This window comes from Tupaia chinensis, unplaced genomic scaffold (genome assembly GCF_000334495.1).
Source record: "Tupaia chinensis unplaced genomic scaffold, TupChi_1.0 Scaffold000139_1, whole genome shotgun sequence".
NCBI classification, from domain to species: Eukaryota; Metazoa; Chordata; class Mammalia; order Scandentia; family Tupaiidae; genus Tupaia; species Tupaia belangeri.
Window position 1 is genome coordinate 4,589,939 of NW_006159609.1, and position 11,131 is coordinate 4,601,069.

At 39.6% G+C, this 11,131-nt stretch overlaps 1 protein-coding gene across 11 annotated transcripts in view; it reads left to right on the plus strand.

The window, feature by feature from the left end:
- The window catches only part of DLG2 (discs large MAGUK scaffold protein 2), a 1,612,020-nt gene that overhangs the window by 1,196,056 nt on the left and 404,833 nt on the right, over positions 1 to 11,131 (plus strand). For all 11 annotated transcript variants that reach the window (XM_006144952.3, XM_006144955.3, XM_006144956.1 and 8 more), the window contains one exon: positions 1,327 to 1,395. In XM_006144952.3, coding sequence (XP_006145014.1) covers positions 1,327 to 1,395 — 69 coding nt within the window. The remainder of the gene's footprint in view (positions 1 to 1,326; positions 1,396 to 11,131) is intronic.

The window sequence follows — 11,131 nt, forward strand, 5'->3', positions numbered from 1 at the left end:
CCTCCCTCCCTCCCTCTCTCTCTCTCTCTCTCTCTCTCTCATGAATTCATACATCCTATACCAAAAATCTCTCAAAGGAAAAAAAAGTGTGTGTGTGTATATGTGTATATATACATATATTTTTTATAGAAAATATAAAACACTTAGAAAAATTACTTAGCCAGTACAAGTTCTAAAGAACTTATGTATAATTGTTTGTATTTCAACTGTTTATCTACAAAATAATAATTTTTTACTACATACAACCAAAACAAAATGTGGAATTACATTGAATTCTAAGATTGATATGCAACTAGATGTACCATTTTTCAAGTTTTGATGTTCATCAAAGAACTGAGTTGTTGTTGATTAATTTTACAAGTGTTTTAAATTTGAACTAATAAACTAGGGTAATCAAATGCTGCTCTGATTTACAGACAAGGTACTCCAGTTTAAAAAATAATACATTGCATCATAATGACATTTACAAGACTAAATGGTGGTGCAGAGGTAAAACACAACGCTGCAAGGCAGACTTACATGAGAAGGTTATGGGTTTGTATCTGGAAATGTCCCTGAGTACTCTGGGCACACATGTGCCTGTGATGTAGGCTGGCTAAGGCTGGGGAAAGATCGTGGTGTCAGGATGTTGTTAGGAGGTGCTGTAACTGTCTCTGTCTCTCTGTCTCTCTCTCCCTCCATTATAGAATAAATAAATAAATTTTAAAAAGAAATTTAAGTTTTTATTCTCTATTATCTCATTCTAATGGAGAAAATTACCTTTCCAAATATATGTGAGTCTTTTCATATCTGCCTATTATTTAAAGCAATTCTTTTCATATCTGCCTGTTATTTAAAGCAATTATTTAAATAATGTCTATTGAAATAAAAAAATTTTAAAGTTATTTTTGCTAAGGAGGTGTGCACTCACTAGAGAGACAGAAAGCAAGAAATTACCCCCTAGGGGGATGGCCACGCTGCAGTCTCTTCTTCTCTGTTCTCCTCTCGGGACTTTGGGCACACACACACATGCACCTGGTGTGTGTTTCAAGCCGCCAGAGCCAAGACTTGAACCACAGTCGACTATGTGGGAGTCCCGTGATGTAACCATTACACCATCTGCTGGTCCCATTGAAATAAAATTATAAGGAAATATTAACCTCTTATCTAATAGAGTGCTGTATATTTTTTGGATGGTTCTGCTGATCGCCAAAGATTTCATCTCTGTTGTATTTCTTTCAAGATTGTTTTTTTCTTGACAGTAATACTGATTAGAATATGCAAAGATATTTTACATAAATGATCCATGTTATAGTCATATTTGTTTTTTTCTCTCTTTTCTTGCAGTCATTCTCAACACAGCACTGCAACCAGGCAGCCTTCAGTGACCCTCCAACGGGCCATCTCCTTGGAAGGGTAAGATACTTGTACAGTGCTGCTCTCAAACTAAACTGTTCAGTTTTCTTTTTTTATATTCTCCATACACACACACACACACACACACACACACACACACACTTTTTTTCCTGCCTATTTGTCTTTTATTTATTTCAGTCAGCAAATATCTGTAAAGTCTATGTTCTATGGTAAGCATCATGCCAGATATTAGATTTAACAAGTCAAATATAATCTCTCCTTTCACTTCAGAAGACTCACTGTCAAGACTGAGTGAGAGAAATAAAAACACATACTTAAAATACAGTTAAGCCTTATGCTTTGTATGAGATATTTATAAGGGTTTTTTTTTAGAGAGAGATGTACAGGATACGTGTGTTCACTAGAGAGACAAAATGAAAAAAAAATCACTCCCTGGGGGGATGGCCGGAGAGACAAAATGCAAAAAAAATCACTCCCTGGGGGGATGGCCATGCTGCAATCTCTTCCCATTCATTCTCCTCTTAGGAGTTTTGGGCACGCACACACACACACACACACACACACACACACACACCCCTGACATAAGTTTTAAGCTCCTGGGTCTGGATCTTGAACTGCAGTCAGCTATGTTGGAGTCCAGTGATATAACCATTACGCCATCTGCTGCTCCCCATAAGGAATTAGTATAGGACCCAGGAGGAATGCTTGGCTGAGAATGAGCACCAGAGAGAGAAGAGCAGGTCAGAGTGGTCTCAGAGAGTACATAATCTTGAGCTGAGAATTCTGTGAATCTTTGACAGTGTAAATTCATGGATGTTCCTTTAAGGGAAGAGAAAAGAATCCAGTTACCAAATATTTATTAGTTGCCAGATTCTTATCTATCTACCTACTTATTACCTATTTATACATCCATTTTTCTGTCTTATCTGATTTTCCTCCTAAAGTAATCCTATGAGGTGAGTATCCTTTTCTCTAAATCTTGATTCTCAGAAAGGTAAAGTAATTTTCCCAAGGACACTCAGAGAGAAAGTAGCTCAGGCTGAATTTGAAATCCAGTCTGACTCCACTGCACAGTTCAGTCCCCTACAGTGTAGGAAAAGATTTTATTGAACTGGAGACAACTGGTCGGTCACTCCATTCAAAACCACTTTTAGGCTAAGTTATACAGAGTAGAGATTCCCTAGGGTGAAAAAATGATAATGAACTAGAATCGACTCTAATATTAGAAATCATTGAATAAAATCAACAATATACAGTTTGGGATGATTCTGGAGCTCTCTGCACCTGCTGTGAGGCTGATGCTTTGTTTGTGGTGGAGGTGAGAGCCTGGGGACTGATCTTGACTCTCATTTCTGCCTCTCCTTATTGTTTCTTATGAAGGCCTCCCTTGGCAGAGATCCCATGACTATCATTCCACAGTTTGGTCATTAGCACAAAGGAGAGTTCTTCCAGCTATAATAAATAATGGTATTTCTTTCTAAAGTGATTTGTAAACCTTTTTCTTTCCTCTCATCAGTTAAGCTTATTAGTAATTTGCTAAAAAGCATTTTTTTTGCATTTTCTGTTTTCCACATGAGTTAAATGAACTCAATGACAGACATAATCACCAATTCTAGTTCTCTGATTAGATAAAGCCCAAATGTAAAGACTTTTACTCTGACTTCAAAACACAAGAGTGACTCCCTTTCTGTAAACAAAACAATACATAAACAAACTATATGATCCATGTTATAGTGCTTCATTATTCCAAGTGCTATAAAGTAGTCCGTGGGCCAGTCAATGGCCTGGTGAATAAGGCAGCTAGATCCCATGTGACTGACTGCTTGGTTTAAGTGTTAAGACCCAGTGGCTTGAAAAATCCACCAGACATGTGCATACCTGCCCAAAGTCCCAAAAGGAGGGAGAAAAGGAGAAAAGATTGCAGCCTGACCATCCTCATGTGGAATGTATTTTCACTTTCCCTCCCTCTCACCCTCTATCCCTCCCTCCCTCCCCCCCAAAATTTTTTTTAAAAAGAAGGTAGTTTATCTATAGTGCATAATGCAGTATAAAAAATTATGTATTCTCTGCAAAAGCAGAAAACTGTAGAGTCAAAGAATCCTGGCCTCTGCCATCCTTGTTGTTAATGTTAAGCAAGACCCAGGGACCAGCAGGTAGCATGTTATTTAAGGCATTAGACACTCCCACATGGCCAACCATGGTTCAAGTCCAGACCTGGTGGCTTGCTTTCTCACTTTCTCTCTCTCTCTCTCTCTCTCTCTCTCTCTGGTCAAATTAAAATAAATGAATGAATAAGTAAAATTAAATTAATATCTCTTTTTTTTAAAAAAAAAAGTTAAATAAGACCCTTCACCTCTCTGAAGTTTGAGTTTCCTCTATAGCCAAGAGGGAGCATAGCATAGAACTCAACAGCTTCGTATAAAAGTAGTAGTGGGGGGGACCAGCAGTTGGCGTAACGGCTATGTCGCTGGACTTCTACGTAGTCGACTGCGGTTTGAGTCATGGACCCGGTGGCTTAAACTCACGCCGGGCACGTGTGCATGTGTGCCCAAAATCCTGAGAGGAGAATGGAGGAGAAGGGATTGCGGCCGGGCCGACCCCCCGGGGGATGATTTCTCGCTTTCTGTCTCTGTCTCTGTCTCTGTCTGTCTGGCGAGCGCACGTGCCCTATAGCAAAAACCTCTCCAAAAAATAATTAATTTTTAAAAAAAGTAGTAGTGGGTACATAGTAGACCATCACTATTTACCAGTTAAAGATACACTTAGTCTAAGTGTTCTGAAGAGGCAGACAAAACTCGTATTTGTATATCCTAGTTTGGAGACCATTTTGAACACTTTCTCTTTAAATGCATATTTTTTTATTTATATAGTACCTTCCTGGATATAAAATAAAACATCTGAAGTAGGAAGAGGTTTGCATTACTCAAATATTTAGCAGAGAAAATCTCAGTCATTCTCTACAGAGACCAGAACACTGAAGTTCATGCTGTATCTCCCCAGCTGGCTGTCAGATCGAGATGATGTGTGGCATATAATCATTGTCACTGAACACATGGTGGGAAAGTTATTTTTCATTTTGCATGGGCCAACGAGTCTTTAGAGAGTTTCCCATTAAGCTGTTACAGTGCTGAATGCAGGCAGTCAGCTGAAATTGAAAATTCTACTATTTCAAAACTCTTCTTCCTAATGCTTTTGTGAAAAGCAACTACATAGGATATTAAAAAAAAAAAAGAATGCCATTTGAAAGGCCATATATTTATAAAATTTTTATCTAAATTGCTATTTACTTGACACAAAATAAGTAGAAATATTTCAGATTTCCAGTTAATTTGAATCATGGAGACAACAAAACTAATCGCACCCTCTGCCATAGAGGCATTGCTATTTTTAAATTGCTGTCTGAGTCACCTATAACTATCCCAGACAAAACAAAGCAGAACAACATCCCCATTAACCGTGTGAGCTCTGTGCTTCAGGTTAAAGTTCACAAACACAGCCCATACCTTAATCTCCTTTTCCCCCTGGGGCCCTATTAAAAGGAACAACAACAGAAAGACAGTCCCATAGTGATAAAGAAAATGGGAGAGAAAATCAAAGGTAAAGGTTGTTTTCACATTTCTGGATAACAGAAAGCCAGTGGAAGGCTTTGATGGAGGAATGAAGTAGCCCTTCAGATCACCTCAGAGGACACAGCTGTGTGCTGTGAGATTCCAGGGGTACCTGTCACATCCTATTCTGTGCGAATGGCACCTCCTGGAGTTGTGTTTGCAAGGATGCCACCCACAAAAAGCTCCACCACAGCGCAGTAGCACTGTGTGAAAGAACCAACTGCTCAAAAGAGAACAGATCTACGGAGCAGAGCCCAGGAAATGCAGACCTTAGGGTGGTGACAACAGATGGGACTGAGAACAGAGTCTGAGAATAGGAATGAAGATGCCCCCAATCAGCATGCCCACCCCTGCACAAAACAGCTTCCAGGAGAGTGCTTAGCACCAGTCACAGAGAGAGGTTCTTCTCTGAAGAAATGGAATCAGTTGGGCCAGTAGGTGGCGCAGAGGTTAAGTGGCTGGATCCCTCATAGCCCGATTGCATGGTTCTAGTCCAGGACCGGCAGCTTAAAGAACACACTGGATGGACGTGTGTGTGTGTGTGTGTGCCCAGAATCCTGAGGGTTTAGTGGAGGTAAAGGGATTATAAGGGACTATAGCATGGCGTACCCCCTTGTCGGAGGGAGGTGATTTCTCACTTTCCTTCCTTTTATCTCTCTTTCTCTCTGTCTCTATCTGACAAGCACATTCGCCCTATAACAAAACTAAAAACAAAAAGAAAAGCAAACAAAAAGAAATCGAGCTACTCTTCTGGGGAAACTAGATGAGCTAGTTTGATTGTTGACCCTCGTAGCATAGCCCTTCACAGTGTGCCATCTGGGGAACAGTTCAGGTTTGTTCCTCTAACCCAAGCCATTTAGTTAAAAGGCTTTGCTCTTGTACATGACACCCTGCCGGCCTTTCTCCTGCATTATTCTTAAATCTGAATGGATAGCTACAAGTTGCCACATAGTTTAGCAAAACCTGTACATTACAGAGAGAGATTAAAACACAGAGAAAAGCTATTGTCAAGGAAGCAGAGGCAATTCTGAAAACAAAATAGAATTTAAAGAAATATATGTTATAAGCAATTTTTTCTTTTGGAAACATGGAGGTAACCAATAGAATTTAAACTGAAATGGCTAAATGGAATTGTGTCTAGGAAGTCAGATGGGATTCTCATGGGAAATGGCACAAAAGTGAATTTGGTGGAATCTGTCTGAAACAAGACATAGGCAGAAAAGAAAAGAAAGGAAAAGAGGATAAAACAGGAAAGGAAAGAAAAGCATATGCAAAGACCTAGATGTACTTTGCTAACACTGCTAAGTCTAAAAAGTCTTAAGTCTTCAGCTCCTCACAAAGCTTTCTTTCATCCCATAGAGGATACCTCATGTCATATTACCTTACAAGGTTATTTTGGAGGCATACATAGAAGCAGAATTTTTTAATAATGAACGTTTTCACACCAAGGTACTGACCATGCTTTATAAGAAGCATTTATCTAGGTACTATAATAGATGATCATCTTCAGGGATATTATAGAAGGATTTCTTTATGGAGTAAATGGTGGTTTAACTGATATCAACCAAAAATCTCTCCCACTCTAGAAGTCTATGATATCCAAAAGAGAACCAAAAAGTAGTCTTACCTGTAAACAAGTACATCTAAAAGAACCCATTCTTTAAGGACAACTGGTCTGTGGTGATATTAGGATCACGCTTCCTCGGCAGGGTAGACCTAACTCCACAGGGGCAGCCGTGTACTGTTGGGTCCAGTAGACACCTTCCGTACACTCTCAGGCTACTCTAGGCTCTTGTTCCCATGAGACCACTGGGGCCAGGGAGACTGTGATATTCCTGTATTGAGCCTCAGAAGATATTCTTTCTAAGAAACAGTCCTGAAACAGGGTTTTAACTGGAATCATTCCATCTCTTGCTGTCTACTCAGTTCTTTCTGCCTGAATGAGACTAGGTTATTTACAACTGATAAGCTTCAGATTTGCCAAGATTATGCTGATTTAAAAGACTCTGTCTTGGGACCAGCAGATGGAATGATGTTTATTTTGCTGGACTCCCATGTAGTCAACTACGGTTCAAGTCTCAGACCCAGCAACTTAAAACTCATGCCTAGCATGTGTGAATGCATGCCCAAAATCCCAAGAGGAGAATGGAGGAGAGGGAACTGCAGCATGACCATCCCACCTGGGAGATAATTTCTCACTTTCTGTCTCTCTTTGTCTCTATGGTGAGTGTATGTACCCTATAAGAAATCAAACAAAACAAAACAGAAAACCTGTAAAATAAATCAATAAATAAAAATAAAAGACTTAGTCTTTTTAGTCTAAGTATCCAGATATCTGGTTTCACTGGGGCCAGGTGGTGATCAAGAGGATAGACTCAGGGGGACCAGCAGTTAGCGTAATGGCTATGTCGCTGGATTCTCATGTAGTTAACCGCAGTTCGCATCACGGACCCAGTGGCTTAGAACTCACGCCGGGCGCGTGTGCATGCGTGCCCAAGATCCCAAAAGGAGAATGGAGGAGAAGGGATTGCAGCGTGACCTTCCCCCCTGGGGGGTGATTTCTCCCTTTCTGTCTCTCTGTCTCTCTCTGTCTCTCTGGCGAGCACACATGCCCTATAGCGAAAACCTCTCAAAAAAAAAAAAAGAGGATAGACTCTCACTTGACCTGGCTGACTGCAGATTGAGTCACAGATCTGGCAACTTGTTCTCTCTCTCTTGCTCTCTCTTACACACACACATGCCCTGTAGCAAATCTAAAAATAATAGCAGTAAATAAAATGAAATAAATCTAAAAAAAGAACATATGGTCATTATTTAAAAAAAAATGTGCTGAGTCATTGTCAAATCAGAACTAGAATCCATGTCTGTCACTTTTTATTGTGTGATTTTGAGCAGTTCTCAGTTACTTCATATGCAAAGTCACAACTGAGCTAACTCCTAACTCTAATGTTTCCGAGACAAAGGATTGGCTTTTAGACTTCTAAAAATATTCTTACCTATGGAGCCTAAACGTTTAAGGGACATTGAGCTCTATAGAGTTGGTCCTACATGGCAGTTAGCTTAAGTTACTCTACCCACACACGCAGAGGTCCATCTGTCCCTCAGAATTCATGATCAGCATGAACGCTCAACCTCCTCCAACACACCTCTGTGCCCTGACCCTTAATGTCAATGCTAAGTGGTGCCTGAGGCACCTGGGATACTGATTAATGCACTTAAAGACAGGGATACTTTTTCAGACCTCAAAGAGAAGCTTTATTCAGATTGCTAGTCAGTGGTATCGCTAGTCAAAAATCTGAGCCTTTGTTAACTGTGGAGAAGTGATTCTACCAATACAGGGAGGCAAGATGGGTTAAGTGGAGTGAGGTATTGTGTGTCTTTAGAATGTATTGAAATAATACAATATATATAGTTGTACTCTCATCTTTATTTTTCTCTCTTTCCTGCTAGGGTATATTTATGGAGAATATTAAAAAGTTAAGAAAATGAACAGCCAGTTGATCTTTAGAAATGCTTGAAAGAAATCAAACTTATTCCCCTCCAAAAGCCTTTTTTGTGTATGATTTATAGTCTAACAAAGCCAGACCTGCCTTCTAGGTGTAAAGTTCTCTGTAACAGTCCCTGCCTTACTCGTCCAGTTAGGTCACCTGCCAAAGGATCCTAGCCGCTTGGAAGGGCTCAAGTAATTTACAGATTCTTCTTCCATCCCTAGGGAGATGGTGAGAAAGGCAGGCCTTCAGAGCTTAAATCTCAGGGGATTTCTTAGGAATCAATAAGGGCAACAGATAAACTCAGATCATCCCTGTTTCTTTCTTTCTTTTTTTTTTTTTTTTGGAGAGGTTTTTGTTATAGGGCGCGTGCACTCGCCAGACAGAGAGAGAGAGAGACAGAGAGACAGAAAGCGAGAAATCACCCCCCAGGGGGGATGGCCACACCACAATCCCTTCTCCTCCATTCTCCTCTTGGGATCTTGGGCACGCACGCACAAGCGCCCGGCGTGAGTTTAAGCCACCAGGTCGGGGACTTGAACAGCGGTCGACTACATGGGAGTCTAATGACATAGCCATTATGCTAACTGCTGGTCCCAGATCATCTCTGTTTCTCCAGTTCAGCGTTGTGTGTTTCCTTTCCATTTCTCTTCTTGGTCCTGGAATCTCCACTCTTGCTCCTAGTTGAACTTGCAGCTCATTTTTCTTAGGCTCTATTTCAGCTGACCTATTGCTGCCTTTTCTATTTCTTGACTTCTAAGATATCTTTTCCTAGGCCTTGTAACCTTCCTTCATTCTTGGTGCATAGCTGAAAATATAAAAGGTATCATTACAGCAGACTTGAAGGATTTCCAAAAATTCATTAATGTTGAAAAATGCTAGGACTGTAGAAAGCTAGGAAATATTTAAGGGTTATCATAACACAGATTCTCATTCTCTCATAGGGCCTGGATTTCTCATACCATCTGCTGTTAAAATAACAACAACAATAACAACAAAAACAAAAACCCAGAGTATTGATTTTTTTAATATAAGAAGTTTCCAAATTTGGAATTTCAAAAACTAGTAAAATCTAAAAAAATATTTTGGTAAATGACATAAGGAATCTAGATTTAGGATTTTTTCCAGATAAAGACTCTTAATATTAACCACTATCATCATTAGTACTCCATGAGAGAAAACCTTTCTTAAAATAAGGAAAACAAGAAAGGCATAAAATAAGGAATACAGAGTATGCCATCTTGAAATCAGGCAGTTCTGCCATGAGAACTATAAAGTTCAAAAATACCTTTTCTACATTCAAAGAGTGCTAAGAGTAGAACTGTAAATATAGTGTATTATATTTTAACGTAAAATTTTATATTTTACGTTAAAATGTATTATATTTTAACTTAAAATGCTGTGAGTACTCTCTGTGGATCTCGTTTGATTCGATGACAATTATTATGGTGGTATAAAGGCACATTGTCCCCTTGATGGAGGGGGACATGTAGGCAAGCAAGGGTGTTGCCTAATTTACACCACTAGTCAGTGGCACAGGTGAGGTTTGAGCCCACGTTTCTAAAACACTATTCTCTCATTCCTCCCCAGAACTGTATGTATTTTGGTCTTAGAAGTTGACCAGTTTAGAGACCTTAGTAAGATATTGAAATACAGAGTAAAACTCAGTATAATTTCTGAGACTTTGGAGTTTCTTGTTATTATAGTCATTCTCAAAAGTCCAGTTTCATAAAAGAATATTAATAGAAGTAGAATGGACTCCTAATGTGATTCCATTCACCTTGAAATGTATTGAATTAGAAGTAGAAGAAGAATCTCCACACTATTAATTCTGTTTTAGTCAACAGAACTAGGAAGAATCCTGAAAGTGATAGGTTATAAGTCCAGCACAAATCTGGTTACTAAGCTGTGCTGTCTTACACACCCAGAGTCACTCAGTGCCACATTGTTGGAAATTATCTTAGAGGCATGTCATAGATACCACGGGGAAACTTGGTTTAAGATTTTTGTTTGCTTTTACTTTTAATAAATAGTCCTTATTTTCTGTGCATAGTTCAACACCAAAACAGTTACTTAACATAACTATGTATATCTTCCTTGGGAACCTGTTTATTATTTTATTTTTCCTTTATTCTTAATAGAACATGTGCATACACATATAAGAGATAAGCACCCTCAACATGGTCTGGTCACACCACAATCCCTTTTCTCCAGCCCATTGAATCTTGGGCATTTACACAGGTGCCCAGCATGCCTCAGGCTGACCAGGCTGAAGAGATGAATTAATAAGTTAGTTTATTTTTAAGACCTTAAAGTCAATTGTGAGTAAACTTCCTCCTTGCTGCCATATAATTAGACATATCCAAAATATTCTGCTATGAAACACTAGAAAATTGTTCCTCTTAATCAGTATTCATAGTTATTATGTTATTAATATTGGGTTGACTTTTTTTTTGAGAGGTTTTCACTATAGGGCGCGTGTGCTCGCTAGACAGACAGAAAGAGACAGACAGAAAGCGAGAAATCACCCCCCCCAGGGGGGATGGCCACGCTGCAATCCCTTCTACTCCATTCTCCTCTCGGGATCTTGGGCATGCACGCACACATGCCCGGCGTGAGTTTTAAGCCACCGGGTCCGGGACACGAACCACAGTCGACTACCTGGGAGGCCCGCGACCT